The sequence below is a fragment of the Schistocerca serialis genome, chromosome 5 (assembly GCF_023864345.2).
Source record: "Schistocerca serialis cubense isolate TAMUIC-IGC-003099 chromosome 5, iqSchSeri2.2, whole genome shotgun sequence".
Taxonomy (NCBI): domain Eukaryota; kingdom Metazoa; phylum Arthropoda; class Insecta; order Orthoptera; family Acrididae; genus Schistocerca; species Schistocerca serialis.
Genome location: NC_064642.1, coordinates 513380912 through 513402395, shown reverse-complemented (window position 1 = coordinate 513402395; position 21484 = coordinate 513380912). Strand labels below are relative to the sequence as shown.

The following is a 21484-nucleotide window of genomic DNA, read 5'->3' as shown; positions in this document are numbered from 1 at the left end:
AGTGCCACTCCCTTAACATTTGGCTTGCTCATACTTCCGTGGTGCACGTTATCTGCCCACATGACAAATCATGTGTGATGCACAATGCCCCATGTTTCATCAATCCATGTTACATTCTCCAGATTCAGTGCTAGCAATTCATGCAGCAAATGACAGCTCCATGCCACATTGTCACCATGCCCCTTAGTACCTTTCTTCCTGAATAGAACTTTTTCCACTGGAAGCCAATTGTTTGCTAAACAGTGGAGAAGACTTGTCATTCTGCCTGTGAATGAACCACTGTCCAACAGTGATGCTATCAACTTTTTAAGTGTCTGTTACTCCTTCTTGTTGTACTGTGTGTTGATGTGATGCCTGATAGCACTTTGGTCAAAGTTGTCTGTTTCAATCATATGACACAATCTGTTCCTTGACTTTCCAGATGTCACAGTAATAGTGCTCTAAGCTCAATTGGTAACCTCTTTATCAGTTGTGACTGTCTTCACTGACACTGTAGAGATGTTCAATGCTTCTGCCACCCAGTGAATCACTTTACACACTGGTATCAAAGGCACAGCATTGTGCCTTTCCCTTACAAACTGAACTCACAGTCTATATATAAATTTGCGTGCTTGATATTTCAGCGTAGCTTCTTTTACTAAAGTTGTGTACTCTGCACCCTAGGAAGCAGTTTTTCTTGCATAGCTGACTGACTCACAGAATTAATGGGACACACACACACACACACACACACACACACACACACACACACACACACAAAATCTCATGATCTGATTGGCCTTCGTGGACCCACGAAGCAAATTTACCAAGACCACTGCAACTGTCACAACTCTTCTCTTGCCGTATGGAGTCCAGAAGCTTCAGAAATGAGATTCTGTCTAGTTTGTGTCGGTGTTATGGGGAGTGGATGGGGGGGTCCATTATGAATTATGCTCTTCATGACAAAGTAATTAAACAGTCTAGCATTTGCAATGATAATACCATCCCATACAACTGAAATGGATATGAAAAAGCAGGCTTATTATCACAGATTATTTTGAAAGTCATAACATGTGGAGGCATATATCACTAGGGGTAAGATAGATACTGCCTACAGGAAAATTAGAGGGACCTTTGGAGAAAAGAGAACCACTTGTATGATTATAAAGAGCTCAGATGGAAACCCAGTTCTATGCAAAAAAAGGAAAGCAGAAAGGTGGAAGCAGCATATAGAGGGTCTCTACAAGGGCGATGTACTTTAGGACAATATTACGGAAATGGAAGAGGATGTAGATGAAGATGAAACGAGAGATATGATACTGCGTGAAAAGATTGACAGAGCACTGAAAGACCTAAGTCGAAACAAGGCCCCGGGAGGAGATAACATTCCATTAGAACTACTGATAGCCTTGGGAGAGCCAGCCCTGACAACACTTTACCATCTGATGAGCAAGATGTATGAGACAGGCGAAATACTCTGACATCAAGAAGAATATAATAATTCCAATCCCAAAGAAAGCAGGTGTTGACAGATGTGAAAATTACCGAACTATCAGTTTAATAAGTCACGGCTGCAAAATACTAACATGAATTATTTACAGATGAATGGAAAAACTGCTAGAAGCCGACCTCGGGGATGATCAGTTTGGATTCCGGAGAAATATTGGAACATGTGAGGCAATACTGATCCTACGACTTACCTTAGAAGATGATTAAGGAAAGGCAAACCTACGTTTCTAGCATTTGTAGACTTAGAGAAAGATTTTGACAATGTAGGCTGGAATACTCTTTTTCAAATTCTGAAGGTGGCAGGGGTAAAATACAGGGAGCGAAAGGCTATTTACAATTTGTACAGAAACCAGATAGCAGTTATAAGAGTCGAGGAGCATGAAAGGGAAGCAGTGGATGGGAAGGGAGTGAGACAGGGCTGTAGCCTATCCACAGATTTTATTAAATCTGTATATTGAGCTAGCAGTAAAGGAAACAAAAGAAAAAAATTGGTGTAGGAATTAAAATCCATCAAGAAAATATAAAAACTTTGAGGTTTGCCGATGACATTGTAATTCTGAGAGAGACAGCAAAGGACCTGGAAGAGCAGTTGAATGGAATGGACAGTGTCTCGAAAGGAGGATATACGATGCATATCAACAAAAGCAAAATGGGGATATGGAATGTAGTTGAATTAAATCGGGTGATGCTGAGGGAATTAGATCGGGAAATGAGATACTCAAAGTAGTAGATGATATTTGCTATTTGGGGAGCAAACTAACTGATGATGCTCAAAGTAGAGAGGATATAAAATGTAGACTGGCAGTGGCAAGGAAAGCGTTTCTGAAGAAGAGAAAATTGTTAACATAGAGTATAAATTTAAATGTCAGAAAGTCATTTCTGAAAGTATTTGTGTGGACTGTAGCCATGTATGGAAGTGAAAAATGGACGATAAATAGTTTAGACAAGAAGAGAATAGAAGCCTTCGAAATGTGGTGCTACAGAAGAATGATGAAGATTAGATGAGTAGATCACATAACTAATGAGGAGGTATTGAATAGAATTGGGGAGAAGAGAAATTTGTGGCACAAGTTTACTAGAAGAAGGGTTGGTAGGACATGTTCTGAGACATCAAAGGATCACCAGTTTTGTATTGGAAGGCAGCGTGGAGGGTAAAAATCGTAGAGGGAGACCAAGAGATGAATACACTAAGCAGGTTCAGTAGGATGTAGGTTGCAGAAGGTACTGGTAGATGTACAGGATAGAGTAGCACGGAGACCTGCATCAAACCAGTCTCTGGACTGAAGAGGACAACAACAACAACAACAACATGTGAAATGATCTCTGGTTGAATGTAAGTATCATGAACAGAGTATCCATAAACTTAAAGTTGTTCTGTGTGTCGATTTGGTGGAGGGCTGTTTGATGAAATAATCTGGATAATGCAGGACTTCAACTTTAATATCTGTAGTAGCTCATGGTCTGAAAGTGAAATATGATTCTCAAATCGACAACTGTCTAGTTAGTCACCCGAAGCACTGGTTGATACAATCATCTAGTCATGTAAGAGAGCTCAGCAGGATAATCTTCCTGGGCAGCCCAGAACTGAATATAGATCTGTCAGCAGTAACGGGTGGTATATTTCAGTATTTTGAAATCTTAAGTTAAAATATGTAAAGCAACTCAAAATCGATTGGTATTTCAGAATCAGAAGTTTTTTGTCTCTTAAATTAGTAACTTTGTGTATAGGAGACTCATCAGCATTATAAGATACTAAATTGTAGTTTTGGCGCATTTCGATATTGCTAAATCTAACTGTAATACATCATTTAATATTAGACGCCACACGAAAAATGAATCATTGTTGTTCTGTGTAGGTGTATGTATTTCAGATACCGTATTTACTCGAATCGAAGCCGCACTTTTTTTCCGGTTTTTGTAATCCAAAAAACCGCCTGTGGCTTAGAATCGAGTGCAAAGTAAGCGGAAGTTCTGAAAAATTTTGGTAGGTGCCGTCACAACTAACTTCTGCCATCGAATATATGTAGTGCTACACAGGCATACTTTGCAGGCACAAAGATAAATACTGGCGCAAAAACCTCTGCGTCAGTAAATAAATTTAAAAAAAAAAGAGGTGGAAGACGAGCTTTTTTCTCCGCCCCGAGTTTCGACCACTCCATTTTCATACATTCTCCAACGTAGTAAATACAAATTCCATATTGTTCATCTTCGATTGTAGCAGCATTTCAATGTACTATGAAAATCCGACTGACAGGACTGTTAGGGATGTGTGTCAATATGGTCATCTGTACGTTCTGAATTTTTTCCTACCTGTGAGAAGAGATGGTTGCTAATAGGAACTTTTATGAATTGTGAATCACATGCAGTATTCTCTTCACCATAAGAATAATACGAATATAAACATTTTGCCATGTATTCTTTCATGTTTGCTGCTATCTCATTTAAATCCTGTCTGCCTAATGAACTACGATACTAGAGTGAGACAGCAAACGCGGAAGAATATACATATCATGTCACGTTTATATTCGTATTATTCTTATGCCTAATAGTGATACAGTCAGAAAGGAAGCACGGCAGTTGACTAGATTTTTAAATCTAAGATGACTAATTTCTGTGCAGAATGTAATGTACCGGTACTAAAGAGGCGTCTGCAAAGATTTTCAAACGCAGAAAAATTTTTGCTGAACTCTCATTCAGAACATCTTCTATCATACGCAGTCTATTATTTGGTTCTTGTTGATCATTATCAAAGAAAGCAACAGTGTAAGTAACAACAAATAGCAGTCTCTTGCCATTGTTTCGCTAAAGAAACGATTCCTCTCTTCTTTTTTTTTTATTGTATGCGGGGGTAGCGTGCACAAAAGCAAGCCATGCCGCGAGCGGCGACAGGTTGTAAAACACTCATCATCAGAATGCGACAAACAATGCATGACACAGTACAGCAATGCATTTTCAGCTTAGAGTGGTGTAAACACCTATAACAAAGAGAACGGCACTTATCAGATCAAAGAAAAATAAGCAATCACTTCAAACTAGACAAAGCACATGAAAAAGGAAGGGTACCGTACCCGTATAAATAAGGATGGAGCGCCTGACACATAGCGATGGCTACCTGGTAAAGCTTAACTGCTAAGCTTAAGACTCGAACCAAACTACTGTAGCTGTATCGTTATTCATTCGACCTAAATTGTGCCTCATATTACAATGGACTAACTTTGTTTCGATTTGGAGGTGGAATCTAAAACTTTTCTCTCCCCTTGAATTTAGAGTCTCAAATTTCAGGTGCGGCTTAGATTCGGGAAAATTTTTATTCCTTGATTTAGAGTCTCATTTTTCATGTGCAGCTTAGATTCGAGTGCGGCTTAGATTCAAGTAAATACGGTATCTTTGCCGTATCCTACTCAGATAAGAATATAATCATTTGAGATGTCCTCTATTGAGTAAAAGCATTTTGGTACTAGCATTCTCTACAATTTTCACTCCAGCAAACTGCTTTTGATCTATTTTAACAAATGCTAAGATTCAGCATGGCTTCTGAAATACCAAACATTGGTAAATGCTTGTTTCAACTCTAAATGTAAGTCCCTCAGCTCAAATCATGGCATGTCTCATGTCAGCTTATCGTGAATATTCACATGAAATAACTAAAAAAGGAGAGCTGTGGTGAAACTTAAATGGGTGTGAGGAAGTTTGTGAAGTGAGTAAATAATCAATAACAAGGCTGTTTCTTCTTCTTCCTCTCTTTTTTTTACTGAACCACTTTTATCTTAACATTTGCTGTAATTTGTTAGGGAAGGCTTCTCGTGTTCAAAGAATTTCCTTGCATACCAAACTCTGTCAAGGTATAACCACCAATGATATGGCCACATAGCAGCTTCATGTAATAGGGAGTTATCCACATGACTGATGCTGCAAAGGCATCTCATACAGCAGGAGTCAGAGCGCACATCCAGGTTTGTACTTAAATTTTTCTTGTGATCACACAGCTTGGAGCAGATCTACAGTTTTCTGGTTGACAAGAAACACTATGGGAGTGCTTTACAATAGGGTGAAGGAAGTTGTGTGAATTGATTCACATTCACTACATCTTTTGTCTCAGTGACTAAAATAGGTTGCAAAAACAAAAAATTCTACTCAGACATAGATCAAAAGGCATAAACACAAACATATGCTCTTGCAAGTGCAGTTGCGAGGTATCCATTACCCACATTTCACTAGCAAGAAGATCAGTAACAGAAAACATTGAAACTCTAAATTCTGGCAGATTTCATTCCATTACTTTCATGGCCAGGTCTAAAGAGAATCTGTCTGTGAATGTAATGGAGTATGAAATCTGCCAGAGGGAACCAACAACTAGCACAAAGGAGGTCATTGTGCTAACGTCTCAAAGAGAAATATAGTTTTTAAATATATTGTTTCCCCTGCGCTAGGATATTATGGTCTCCTCCAAAATGTACAACCTTTATGTGGAGGAGTGGACAAAATCTTTGTTAACGATATGTATTATACCTCACTTCTCATACTCACCACTAGTTTGCCTTCTATAAGTCTGTAGGCAAAGAGTTTTCACAGAACACTCAACACAGCTCTCCTTTCCATTCATCTTCACTGTCATCCATTCTACATGCCTGCTAATAAGGCAACTTGTCACCCTTCTCAGGGTGTATACAATGTGGGGCATCTGGGAAATCCGCGAAAAACCCAGGAATTTTTTCAGCCATAAGAAAACCGGGAAAAACCCATAAATTTTTTAGAATTCTGAGAATTTTTCATTGTTTCACTTTTCAGTTAAATTTTTGTAATTTTGATTGGTAAGAACCGATACTCAAACAAACAGAATTACTGTATCCTGCTACTGCAGAATAATACTGTAGCAATAACACATGAACTAGAGGAAAAAAAAAAAAATAATAAAATAAAACTTAAATTGCAAAGTAAATGTGCCATACAAGCAACACAGTCTTCATACAAGCATCTGCCAACAGCAAACTATGTCAAATGCTGTAGGAAGACTATGCAATGCTTCATAACAACAAATTGCCTTTGTTGAGTGTGGCGTCTTAACTGTTTACATTAGATTCGTTTTAGCAAGTACGAGCGGGCTCATGCGCATGTACAGTTGAGTTGCATATGAGTGGTACTTCTCCCACTTCGGGCTACAGAAATGTGGCTGTTGTCTGTGTAATCAGTCGCAGCAAGCAGCTAGATGCTACCGGGAAAAATTTTACTGGCTCACCCAAGCTGCCAGGTTCACGCATGCGCAGCAGGGGGATGGAGGGGGGGGGGGGGGGGGGGCATCAAATTCATGTTCTTGAGGGGGGAAAAAAAAACCTTGTTTCGCAAAGCACCTAGCATCGAGCACACGTCTAATGGTTTCAGCGATACGAGAAGTGGTGAAAAACTGGATTGTGAACTTCATGCTTCTCTTACTACAGTTAACTTACTTGAAACGTTTAGCCAATCCTCTTCTCTGGATACATGGCTGCGTCAATCTCCACAACTTCTTCTCTGAAGAAATAATGCTGGTTAGAGGAACTAAAAATGCTCTTTCTCTCAATAGAAATAACTTGGTACCCTCATACTTTCAGTTCAGTTCAGGTATATTTTCATCTCCACAAGTTTCACATATAAGCATACAAACTCTTGCAGGTGTGGAATTAGCGCTGGTGAATAGCATGGGCACTGGCAGCGTCAAAGGCTGGTTTCAGCGTCTGTGTCGGTGAACAGATTTGTAATCAGCACCGGTGGGCAGCATCTGGCGTCATTGGCGTCGGTTGCTGGTTACGGGGTCCACGCCCCCGTGATGTGTGTAAAGGCTGCTTACTCTCCACACTGGATCTTTGTCGTCAAATGGATATCGTCGTAACTCTTCTTAGCCTAAACTGTTGAGAGTTTCCTTGCATCTTTTCTTGTCTGGTATTTATTATTAATTTTGACCCCTTTTTACCATTTATGCAGAATCCAACTCTGCAAAACAATTTCCCTGTTTTGTTACTAATGGTTACTATAGCAACTCACAATATCTTTTTATCTTGATTTCATTTCAAAATTCCTCTTTCTTCAAGTCCTGATTGCGTCTGTCGCCATGCTCTAATGGTTTGGGCCATAGAACGTGTAAAGTCGGATTGCCATCCTTGTTAAATAAGTAGACAATTCACGATGTATTTATACACCATAAAATTCTCTTCTGAGAAATAAATATCTCTATCTTCTTGTATTTCACTCATACTTCAAGCTTTAGAAACACACACAATTAACATTTACAAATGAGTTTGGTTTTAGAACCAGAATTTATGTGGAAATTCTTGAATCACTACATTTAGTCTATCAATTATTCATATATTCCATAAAAACACGGGAGAAATGCCGGACTTCAGTAATGTCCTGCCACGATATTTTGGCTCAGAGTCTTCTGGCCATCGTCAGGTGAGTGCCACTGTAGTAGTACTACTACAGTGGCACTCACCTGAAGATGGCCAGAAGACTCTGTGCTGAAATATCGTGGCAGGACGTTACTGATGTCCGGCAGTTCTCCCGTGTTTTTATGGAACAATCAGTACGCCGGGAAAGCTTTAAACATCACAATTATTCATATGATTTTGAAACACATCCCTGTTGGTTTTTGGACATATTTGAACACATTTTAAGTTGATTTCTGAATTAATCATAAGTTGATTTTGGACTGCGTACATACTGCACATGATGTCTCTGTCGGGGGAATCCTCGTCACATCTAGAAATAAACTTGCAGACAAAAGGGGACGGGCCTATACAAGCTGAGCAGAGTAAAGCCGAACGGATGAATGCCAATTGCTGTCTGACTGTGTTTGATTGGGTTTGCGAATGATGAGCGTTGTTGTAATTCAGAATACCAGAGTAGAAATAAATGACTAACGGGAATAACAGGTAAGAAAGATAATATATAATCTTCTCGGTGTATCTAAGAAAATGGAAATTTGACAACAAATTTTTGTCAAGATAGCTACACTAGTAACGGCCAGTCATACAGTCCGTGGCTAGCCGCCGCTTAAGTTCTATTCTGGAAGTAGCTTGGAAAACGCATTGTATAAACATGTAACAACGCCTAACCGGATAATTAATCGTGGTATAAATAAACCAGTGATTCTGACAGGGTTAGTGAAGTTAACGAGCAAATAAATTCTGACTATGGCAGGAGTAGTTGCAGAATTAGTGATGACAAGATTGATTGTTAGACCAAGGAAGAAGAAACACGGACATCACACAAATTGTGGAAGAATATGATGATTCCAAATTTATATAAAAATTTTGTACTAGTACTTTTTGATCTCATGTTTGAGAAACTGGAGCGTATAAATGAAATGTGAAACTTACTTCCTAACATAAAGCCTTTTGCTTTTAGTAGGCCTAATAGGCATTTGATATTGGTACTTTGTGAATTATATTCTGTTGTGTTATAAAAATGACCATTTGTACCAAAAAGTCTCGTTTATTTGGTGTGTTTTAAAATTGCTGCAATATTACAAAGGGATATTTTATTTTATCTGGCAGACAGTGACAAAATAGACGTAATCAGATCGAGAAACCACACCAGTCTTGGGTACTATTTGTATTAACAGCTTTTTCAGTATTAGACGACTACATTTCGGTTTTTCAAGTAGCAAAACATTTGACGAATTTTGATGAGGTAATAGATTCTTTCGCAGAAAGGAAAGCACACCACAAAAAGCTGTAGCAAGATCAGAGAAAAAAAATGATCGGAGCTAAGGATTGAAGGAATGTATACTGTCTTGCCCGTCTCTTGTCTTTACTGGTTTTGTGTATTCTGTATTTAATTTTATGTCACACAAAATGGCAAGTTATTAGTTAATAGGTAATAATGAGTGCAAATTTTCTGAAGAGTTCTTGTTTTCACGATTACAACCATCCAGTATTAATTGTGAGTTTCTCTTAAAAAGGAGCAGGATGTCAAACTGGCTGACTGGGAGCAGGAGAGGCACCACAGGACATTTTAATTTCCACTGTCCTGAATATTGTTCGATGGCATCCATTACAAAATATACACATTTTGATTCCACAGGGCGAAATACAGTGACGTGCGATAGAAGAATGTTGGGTGAAGAGACGAGACACTGCACTTCGACACACTGAAGACCAAATAACATGTCTTACATTTCCTGCAAAATGAACATTTTTTTTTTTATGTCGTATTTCAAATTCTTGAGGGAGGGGGAGCAGTGCCACTATCTAGTGTAGATGCGGGGCTGATGTGCTGAGCAGTCTGAATTATAGTGGGGAAGTGGGTAGTCTGCACATGACCTGTGTTTACAATTAGTGACTTTGCTGTTCCCTCTTCATTTACTGTTCTCACTTGAAATGAAAACAAAACGGAGTTCTGTGGCCGGAATCTATCAAGTGAATTAAAATAAATTCACCTAATTACGGAAGGCTAAAATATGTTATTTATGTCAGATGATATTTTATTTCCACCTTTCTGAGAGTTAAGCGTTAATCGCCTTGCAGAACAATGAAGTTTTTTTGTTGGTTTGCTAAAGAAATTGGGCTTTTATTAATCTTTTCCACTGAGGCAGTCAGTGTATTTGAAACAAAGTGTTTAATTCCACACTATTGGCTAGGACATTATGCCATAATAAAGAACCAAACATGAGATAATACAGTACTGGTACTCAAAGAAAATTTACATCCCTAAAACCACACTGAAAAGCTTAATATCAAGTGAAGGCCCACTTCATTTGGAATCTGGACATATGAATGTGCACTTTCAGCCGAATTATGCATTTTAATCTGGTTTGCGAAATTCCGATGCTCTTGGAGTATCCCCTGATGTCTTGTTTCTTTTATGCCATAATGTAATATCTTTCACTGTTTTACACATACAAACATACGGGCTTCCTATGTCATCGTAGCTGCGCAAGTGTGGTGGTGCCTGTTATCTGGTGCTCTCTGGCAACTGCTGAACCGAACCTATTTGTAACAGATCGCGGGAAAATATTGAGAATGGCAGTTTGAAAAGTGTTACTTTCAAAGTAAAGTAAATTTCCTTTTACACAAGTTGAACTACGTGAGAGCATATACAATGGATTTCTGAAATCACTCTCATTTAAATATCAACTCTTCGATTACGAGCCATTTAGAAGAATTTCGAGCCCAGAAGATCAGATGTTTATGTTGTTATTAAAAATTTTACTGGCAAATTGTATGATGTATCCTAAAGTGTAACACATGCAAAAAAGATCAACATTATATGTGAAAGCATAGCTTCTCTTGCAGCTTATTAACCTTAGAGATCAATATTATACGTGAAAGCTTTGCTTTTCGTGTAGCAACACTACGTATATTAATTTATACTATTAACTTTTCCATTTTGTGTGTCCGTGCTACTTAACAGTGATTTGCTATTGACGTACCACATCAGGTGTCCTATGCTCTGAATATCCGTTGTAATCGGCTGATGAGATCATGTGACATGACTTATGACTGGCTTACAGAAGTGCATCGCAATTTTCATTCCAACGCTTTGGAAAGCAAGATGTGGTGTTTGGTGGAATTCGAATTTATACTTTCATAATATGAAAATATGCAGCGTACATGTTGCTGTACCATTAAAAGGGTTGATAAGTTTTACAGTTCCGAGGGAAAATACACTGTCAATTAACATGGAAAAAGTGTATTTTCACCTGGGAGAAAGTGTATTTTTAACTGTGAAATCCGGGAATTTTTTTCCTTCTCCACATGTACACCCTGAATACATGAATTGTTCCTTTAGCTCAGCTCAAGGATTGAAATTTATTAAAAGGATTATTGCAAAATGCAGCTGAGTACCTATAAAAAGTGTATTGAAGGTCGGGCTCACTTCATACTAGGTCAGGATACATTGTCCAAACAGTGACCCCCCTGCATCAGCCATTGATGGCTGGGTATGTGCATAATGAACCTGGAGTTCCTAAGCTGTGGACTATTCAGTGCCACAAGATGTCTGTGAACTCTAAACATGCTTCAGTTACCACTGTGGGTCCTACAGTGGAATGCTGTGTGTTTCAGAGAGCAAGGCTCTTGGGTTTCACTTCCTAGATCGCGGGGATGGTACGAACATCTATAAACAAATCATTCTCAGGGATGCTGTGAGCTGGTGAGACGAAAAGTTGTGGAGGCAAAACTATTCTTAGTTGTCAACCTGTTGCGAATTTGCCACACCTCAGTTGCATAAGGCACACCAAGGCAAGCTTGGCCATTGATTAAATAGATTGTATTGATTCGAAGGTGTTTATGAGGACATAATGGATCCTCACAAACTAATCTTTCAGTGATATGGGTGTTTAACAGAGCCATCTGAACATTTTACAGCAACCTGATTGTTTTCAAATACTTGTCCAGCATAAAGGACATGGTGAAACATTTCATAAGCAAAATCCACAGAGTTTCTGACGTCTCTGTCTCAGTCGTCTGGCAAATGGCCAGGCCCATGTTGGAGCAAGGAGAGGCATGTAGCCATCAGGAACACTTGCGTAGTATTACAAAAGGTCCATTATGATCTATCTGCTGGGAGTCCTGCAGCCTATCGCATCACTCAGGCAAGTGGTTGTTGCAGTGTAAGAGATTGTGAAAAGCTCTAGAAATGCAACTAACATTCTGATGGCTAGTGTATATAATAGACTAATATCACAGGCTTCAAATTATACCCATGTGAATGAACTTATCTACATATGTCAAGTTTTTAATTAACCTGAACTGCAATTGATTGACACCGTTCTTAGTCTCAAGGAGTTAGTGAAATCCCTAGCCTTCTTTTTTTTTTAATATTTTTTTTTTCATGAAAAACTCTTATGGTTACCACATGTGAAATATCTCGAGTCAGGAACTCTAAAGGTTCTAAGGACCTTAAAATGTCTTAGTGGCAGATGCTGTGGGCAGCAAGTCCTCAACGTTATTATGTTATAGAGCCTTTGCTTGCTCACAGCTGGTCTGTGGCTGTTCTGTTTATGGTTCTCCATGACTATCCTGCCTATAGACCTTGAATCCAGTTCACTATGAGGATGTAGGATCCTTCAGGCAAGCCACATAGCCAGCCTAAGTACTGAGGCTCTGGATCCACCTTTAACCATCTGGCAGCATTTCATGTAACAAATCTCTAAAAAATCAGGTTAATTCCCCTGTTCTAACCTTTAAATTATTTAACTGTCACCAGAAAAAGTGTATGTAAATTATGAAATAGTAACTGGCTCATTCAGGATCAGGGCAAAAAAGAAACTTGAAGAAGTTCAATGTGTCGCACTCAGATGTTATAACACAAGGGTGGAGCAAGTATTTTCCCTCATTAGTAATGAGGTCCAGGCTGTTTTTTAAATTTGGCAAATTAAAATAAATCTTATACACAATATTTTATTTTAAAACAAACCTTTCACAAATTTTCAGATGAGTACTGAAATTTAGCAGTTATTTATACCAATAACCCTATACAGGTTCACACAGTTAGTTGCTCGGTAGACTGAGTCAGTAATATTTGACTTCAAAACACAATTAAAGCCTTTGATTCAGTGCTTCATGCAATCCTAAAGACACTGGAGCAGATGAAGGGCAATCAATTTCAGACTCTGGATGATTCCTCTACTTTGATTTATAAGTGCCCAGACCATTCAGCAAACATTTCCAGCAGGCATAATGATAGAAAAATAAAATATGTTCTTCACATACTAGAATGGCAATGGAAGTAAATATCATTCTGCTGGATACTGGACCATGTAGGACTCTATGGAAATGAACAAGATGACTTGACAGCCATGAACTTTACAATGAAATAGTGTTCTAACATGTGCTGTGGTCATGGGTGATGTAATCTTTGTTGAGTGGGAAAGTTATGTGTCAGTGGGAGAATGAGTGGCCAGAGCTACAAAATAACAAACTAATTTCTACAGTGAACATCCTTCCAGACACACAGATTGAAAGAAATGGCTTTAGAGAAATTAATAATATGTCTCACTGTCCTCGACAGACATAGCTGTAGTTGAGAGGACCCATCAGTCAATGAGAAGAGCATGGAAATTTTTTTAAGGTTTTATGCATTACCAGTGCTCCTGTCCAAATTGCTGGTTAGGTTATTTTAATGTGTCTCTTGAGTGTCTGGTTAATTCTTTTTTATCCAGTGGTAATCTGCAACATTTATCCGCACCTTAATTTTGATGTTTCAATTGCTTGTCCAGCTCTCTTTTAAATTTTTTAAAACTAAAACTCAGTTTTTATTTAAGCAGCTTTAACATCAAAGTATAGAACAGGAAGAGGCTCTGTGTTAACCAACATACATTTTTTTTCTAGAGCGGCTTGTTCTGTGTTTCGATTGGGGTACAAGTGATCAGCCAGCCACATGTACCTGGAGAAAAGCTTTAGCACTTTTATTCAGCTAATTTGTGTTGTATTTAGTATTTTCTAGTTTGACTGTATATTTTTAATAAGATGTGAAAAATATGCTTGTTTTTATTCTCTCTTTCGAGATACTGAACATGTGCAACTGCCCCCTTCTCTTTGTGGGAGGTGGATTAACATTATCACTGCTCGTTATTCTGCTTCTGGTCAGACATTATAAACCACATCTTTTCTGATTACACAGCGACCAAAATTAACACCATTGTTACATGTTCAGTATCAGCAAGTGCCACGGTCCCTGATACGTGTTTACTGGAAGATGATCTTACAACGTGTATAATGTGCCAATAAAACTAATCTGGAGGACTTTGTCAAAAAATAGATGACACACGTGTGCCCCCTCCCCCCCCCCCCCAATCCACACACACACACACACACACACACACACACACACACACATACACATATATATATGTGTGTGTGTGTGTGTGTGTGTGTGTGTGTGTGCAAAGGTGATGTGACTTACCGAACGAAAGCGCTGGCAGGCCGATAGACACACCAACAAACACAAACATACACACAAAATTCAAGCTTTCGCAACAAACTGTTGCCTCATCAGGAAAGAGGGAAGTAGAGGGAAAGATGAAAGGATGTGGGTTTTAAGGGAGAGGGTAAGGAGTCATTCCAATCTCGGGAGCGGAAAGACTTACCTTAGGGGGGAAAAAAGGACAGGTATACACTCTCGCGCGCGCACACACACACACACACACACACACACACACACACACACACACACACACACACACACACACACACATATCCATCCACACATACAGACACAAGCAGACATATTTAAAGACAAAGAGTTTGGGCAGAGATGTCAGTCGAGGCGGAAGTGTAGAGGCAAAGAAGTTGTTGAAAGACAGGTGAGGTATGAGTGGCGGCAACTTGAAATTAGCGGAGATTGAGGCCTGGTGGGTAACGAGAAGAGAGGATATATTGAAGAGCAAGTTCCCATCTCCGGAGTTCGGATAGGTTGGTGTTGGTGGGAAGTATCCAGATAACCCGGACGGTGTAACACTGTGCCAAGATGTGCTGGATGTGCACCAAGGCATGTTTAGCCACAGGGTGATCTCATTACCAACAAACACTGTCTGCCTGTGTCCATTCATGCGAATGGACAGTTTGTTGCTGGTCATTCCCACATAGAATGCATCACAGTGTAGGCAGGTCAGTTGGTAAATCACGTGGGTGCTTTCACACGTGACTCTGCCTTTGATCGTGTACACCTTCCGGGTTACAGGACTGGAGTAGGTGGTGGTGGGAGGGTGCATGGGACAGGTTTTGCACCGGGGGCGGTTACAAGGATAGGAGCCAGAGGGTAGGGAAGGTGGTTTGGGGATTTCATAGGGATGAACTAGCAGGTTACAAAGGTTAGGTTGACGGCGAAAGACACTCTTGGCGAAGTGGGGAGGATTTCATGAAGGATGGATCTCATTTCAGGGCAGGATTTGAGGAAGTCGTATCCCTGCTGGAGAGCCACACTCAGAGTCTGGTCTAGTCCCGGAAAGTATCCTGTCACAAGTGGGGCACTTTTGTGGTTCTTCTGTGGGGGGATTCTGGGTTTGAGGGGATGAGGAAGTGGCTCTGGTTATTTGCTTCTGTACCAGGTCGGGAGGGTAGTTGCGGGATGCGAAAGCTGTTGTCAGGTTGTTGGTGTAATGGTTAAGGGATTCCGGACTGGAGCAGATTCGTTGGCCACGAAGACCTAGGCTGTAGGGAAGGGACCGTTTGATGTGGAATGGGTGGCAGCTGTCATAATGGAGGTACTGTTGCTTGTTGGTGGGTTTGATGTGGATGGACGTGTGAAGTTGGCCATTGGACAGGTGGAGGTCAACATCAAGGAAAGTGGCATGGGATTTGGAGTAGGACCAGGTGAATCTGATGGAACCAAAGGAGTTGAGGTTGGAGAGGAAATTCTGGAGTTCTTCTTCACTGTGAGTCCAGATCATGAAGATGTCATCAATAAATCTGTACCAAACTTTGGGTTGGCAGACCTGGGTAACCAAGAAGGCTTCCTCTAAGCGACCCATGAATAGGTTGGCGTACGAGGGGGCCATCCTGGTACCCATGGCTGTTCCCTTTAATTGTTGGTATGTCTGGTCTTCAAAAGTGAAGAAGTTGTGGGTCAGGATGAAGCTGGCTAAGGTAATGAGGAAAGAGGTTTTAGGTAGGGTGGCAGGTGATCGGCGTGAAAGGAAATGCCCCCATCGCAGCGAGGCCCTGGACGTGCGGAATATTTGTGTATAAGGAAGTGGCACCAATGGTTACAAGGATGGTATCCGGGGGTAACAGATTGGGTAAGGATTCCAGGCATTCGAGGAAGTGGTTGGTGTCTTTGATGAAGGATGGGAGACTGCATGTAATGGGTTGAAGGTGTTGGTCTACGTAGGCAGAGATACGTTCTGTGGGGGCTTGGTAACCAGCTACAATGGGGCGGCCGGGACGATTGGGTTTGTGGATTTTAGGAAGAAGGTAGAAGGTAGGAGTGCAGGGTGTCGGTGGGGTCAGGAGGTTGATGGAGTCAGGTGAAAGGTTTTGCAGGGGGCCTAAGGTTCTGAGGATTCCTTGAAGTTCCTCTTGGACATCGGGAATGGGGTTATCTTGGCAAACTTTGTATGTGGTGTTGCCTGAAAGCTGACGCAGTCCCTCAGCCACGTACTCCCGACGATCAAGTACCACGGTCGTGGAACCCTTGTCCGCCGGAAGAATGATGATGGATCGGTCAGCCTTCAGATCACGGATAGCCTGGGCTTCAGCAGTGGTGATGTTGGGTGTAGGATTAAGGTTTTTTAAGAAGGATTGAGATGCAAGGCTGGAAGTCAGAAATTCCTGGAAGGTTTGGAGAGGGTGATTTTGAGGAAGAGGAGGTGGGTCCTGCTGTGACGGAGGACGGAACTGTTCCAGGCAGGTTTCAATTTGGATGGTGTCTTGGGGAGTTGGATCATTACCCATCATTTTTATATGTATTTTTTCCCACGTGGAATGTTTCCCTGTCTTTAAATATGTCTGCTTGTGTCTGTATATGTGTGGGTGGGTATGTGTGTGTGTGCGAGTGTATACCCGTCCTTTTTCCCCCTAAAGTAAGTCTTTCCGCTCCCGGGATTGGAATGACTCCTTACCCGCTCCCTTAAAACCCACATCCTTTCGTCTTTCCCTCTCCTTCCCTCTTTCCTGATGAGGCAACAGTTTGTTGCGAAAGCTTGAATTTTGTGTGTATGTTTGTGTTAGTTTGTGTGTCTATCGACCTGCCAGCGCTTCATTTGGTAAGTCACATCATCTTTGTTTTTAGATATATTTTTCCCACGTGGAATGTTTCCCTCTATATATATATATATAACCCACATATAAAACCCACATATGCTGCTAGAGACTGCAGTTGTGTTTGCATGAGTTTGTTTGTGTGTGCATGTCATCTATTTTTGACAAATGCCGCGTTGGCCAAGAGCTTATTTGTGACAGTCTTTTTGTTGTCCCTATCTGTGACTCAGCATCTCTGCTATGTGGTGAGTAGGAACTTTCCTTTTCATAATATTGTTCCATTCCATCCTGGATTTTCCATTGTTTCACTTTTTATTCTCTGTATTTGTGAGTTGCCAACCAAGATTTTTGCAGTTTTTCCGTTCATTCATTTCTTTTGTCGTCGTCTTCAGTCTGAAGCCTGGTCTGATGCAGCTGTCCACACCAGTCTACTGTGTGCAAGCCTCTTCATCTCCAGATAATTACTGCAACATATATCCATTTGAACCTACTTACTTCCCTCTAGCCCAAACTGACAATTCCTTGATGCCTCAGAATGGTCCCCATCAGCTGATCTCTTCTTTTAGTCAAGTTGTCACAAATTTATTTTGTCTCTAGATTGATTCAGTACATCATTAGTTATGTGATCTATCCACCTAATCTTCAGCATTCATCTGTAGCACCACATTCCAAAGGATTCTATTGTCTTCTTGTCTGAACTGCTTATCGTCCATGTTTCACTTCCGTACATGGCTACAATCCAGAGAAATACATTCAGAAAAGGTTTCCTAGCACTTTGATTCATATTCAGTGTTAACAAATTCCTCTTCTTCAAAAATGCTTATCCTGTTGTAATCAGTCTGAATTGTATATCCTCTCTACTTTGGCCATCATCAGTTATTTTGCTGTCCAAATAGCAAAACTCATCTGCTACTTTAGCACTTCATTTCTTAAATAAGCTCCACAGCATCACCTGATTTAATTCGACTGCATTACATTATCCTTGTTTCACTTTTGTTGATACATTGCTGTCTTTAACTCAGTTACAATGTCACTGACAAACCTTAAAGTTTTTATTTCTTCTCTTCAAAACTAATTTCTTTTCCAAATTTCTTCGTTGTTGCCTTTTCTTCTGGTACAATGTGCAGATTGTATAACATCACTGGTAGGCTACAGCACTGTTTCAAATCACTTCTCAGCTTCTGCTTTTCTTCTATGTCCTTCAAGTCTAATAACTGCAATCTGGTTTCTGTGTAAACTGCTTATAACATTTCGTACCCTGTATTTTATTTCTGCTGCCTTCATAATTTCAAGGAGTATAATGCAGTCAACACCGTCAAAAGCTTTTTTAAGTCTGTGAATGCTATAAACATACTGCTTGTCCATGGTGATGACGATTTTACTCGTGCTGCCAGAAGCAGCCAAAACAAGCACCAGTTGAAAGGTATTCATTTATCTTCAATCTCTGCCAACATTAAGTTGCCCTTAGGGTGTGAAGCATTACTGTACACTTTAAGGGAAACAGTGCCAGCAGTGAAGCAAGCAGCTGATGCTTTCTTCTCCTATCCCTCCTCTCTCCTCAGCTGTCAGACTGCAGAGACAAGGCATGCCTCCTGCCATTCTCAACAGCCACCGTGTGAATCATATACATGTTGTGGACAAAAAATAGGTTTGCCCTTGTTTAATATATGTCCTAAGATAAGTTGTGGGGTCAGCATTGCCTCCATAACCCGATCTGATCTTCCCCGAGGTCAGCTTCTGCCAGTCTTTACATTCTTCTGTAAATAATTCACATCGTATTGAGCACAGTGTTGAAGCTGTATGTCATCAAAGCATCCAAAGAATAGATATGAGGTTGAGAGCAGTTTGAGAGGAGTCAGTGCCTGTTGTCAAATTGAAGTACAGTGACTAGGATTTTGATGTGAATTATGGATTTAGCTGTAGGATTATAAATTTTCTTGCAATTTTCTCTGTTATTTCTCAACACGTGTAATGTAAGTTTGTATGGAATGCATATGAAATCAACTGTTGAATTGTCCTAGCAATGCACCTGCTTGGAGTATAGCTAAACAAGAATTTTAAAATTTTGTACATTCATGGAATTGTCCCAAGCGACATTTCTAACATTCTATGTTAAACTAGTGCATATGATTTCGATCGCTAGAGCAGCAGTACAACAGGCTGGTCGTGGGATGTCAGATTAATGATAAAAGTTTTCTAAAAGTAGAATTTTCTTCGTTAGTTGATGTCTATAAGACATTGTAAGACTTAAGATGCATTTTTCTTAGAATATGATTTTTCAAAATGGCATGAAGCATAACTTCAACAGTTTTCCAATTTTGTATTTCAAAATTTAACCACAGTTTTGAAATAACATTTCAAAGTTAACTACATAGGGGATTTTCAGTTAGTTAATTTAAACAGTATTTATTAACAAATGGCTGTTTTTGTGTGTGTGTGTGTGTGTGTGTGTGTGTGTGTGTGGTGTGTGTGTGTGTGTGAAAATAGAACATTGTTCAAAAACTCACCAATTACACAAAGTCTATATTTTTAAAATAACAACACATGGTTCATTAGCTAAACTCATGTACAGATTATATTTCTTTTCCTTTTTTGTGATTCAAATTGGCACCAGTTATAGTGTGTGTCACAGTTTGCCTCAAATGCATCATGCCTCGGGATGAGTGCTACAGTATTGCTGTTTTGTAATATTTTTCTGACAAAATTTTTTTTAGTATTTGTAAATGCACAATGACTAGTCTAAGTATTATTTCTCTATCACCTTCCCTTCTGCCAAAAAAGTCAAGGGAGCTTCTTTTTTATATAAAGGCTGTTACAGTGGTGTTACCCTTTAAGCTGATACATAATATTCACATCTGTGTGAGGATATAAATAGACAGACACTATGCAGACATTGCACACACTAGTTTTGAGCAGTTGCCATGTGTTATCAGCAGATGAGAGATATATTTGTGTAATTAGTGTATTTTTTAAAGTATAAAGATTTGTGTGACAGTGGCTGTTACATTAATCATGACTGTCTTGGGTACATGCAAACCATTTCTGAATGATCACAAATGATAACAATACTATAGTTGAAAAGTAAACTAAGGTTCACTGGTAATTCTCCATAATTGTTTTTACAGGTAGTGCATCACACCAATAAACCACATTGGCGTCGCTTTTCAATTCCTGTAAGGCAGCTTTGTAATGGTGATTATGACCGCAACATAAAAGTCTCGTGTTTCCATTCAAGTTCATATGGAGGTGATGACTCACTTGTTGGAGAGTGTAATGTTACCTTGCGAACACTATCTTCAGGCCCTTCCAGCGATACGAAGCTCCAGCTTATTCATCCTGAGAAGGTAAAGTTACTACCCTGAGAAGGTAAAGTGACAAAAATGTGAATTTGAACACTTTTATTTGTTGTTAATTTCATTAAAAGAAAAATACAAAGTGTAAACAGAATGCAGCAATGCATATTTTCAGTCTTCACTGGAAATTAAGCTAGCAGTAAGGTGTCAGATTACAGGTTGAAGGTTTTTATTGAGTTTTGTGTATCATTAATTTGTTAAAACTACTAAACTGAGATAATACTGGATCTCTCATATAAAATGAAACTGCCAAGAAATATCATTTCTTAGGTAAATTGTAGCCTAACTCCGATAATTATTCACCATATGAATCTCACCTATTATCATGACAGATGTCTAATCACATTCATCTGCGTTTAGTATGGCGCCTACATAGTGTGGTGTTTGTGGCTTTTCTTAAAACATGTTTCTTGTACTCTGTCAGTCCAAGAAGTTTTGAGATTGGATTAATAAGAAGCAGAGAAAAGTTAAGATAGTGATTTTAATGCTTCAAATGTTCTACATAGTCTGTCTCCACTTGAGTAACACACGCAGCATGTTCATGTAACCACATAAAACTGTCAGAAAAGTCCTTCATGTAATATTGTTCAGTTTGCATGCCACATTGGCTTAAATGTCGAGCATTGACACTTCTTGTAAATTTTTAGTTTTGGTGATTAAAAAAAATGTCAGTCATTGCCAAACTGGATGTAAATGAAGAGTGGTTAAGAACCGGCACTTGTTTTTTCTCTGCAGTCTTGTGTGTGCATTGTTATGCAGCAAGAAGAAATCTCACCCCTTCCATTGTTGCGGATGAACGCTCTGAATCCTCTTGCTCGCCCGGTCCATGGCACCGAAATAATACTTGTAATTTACAATGGTCCTGGTGGGAACAAATTGCCTGTGGCTAATGCTGTGCGTCTCAAAGAAAGACAATGGGCGTTGTCTTCACTTTTTATTTTGTCCTCCCCACTACTTCAGTCTTTG

General features: G+C 39.7%; 1 protein-coding gene across 1 annotated transcript in view; it reads left to right on the top strand.

Moving 5' to 3' along the window:
* LOC126480982 (copine-8-like) overlaps positions 1-21484 on the top strand; it is a 175370-nt gene that overhangs the window by 123866 nt on the left and 30020 nt on the right. The window contains exon 4 of the mRNA XM_050104418.1: positions 20291-20509. Coding sequence (XP_049960375.1) covers positions 20291-20509 — 219 coding nt within the window. The remainder of the gene's footprint in view (positions 1-20290; positions 20510-21484) is intronic.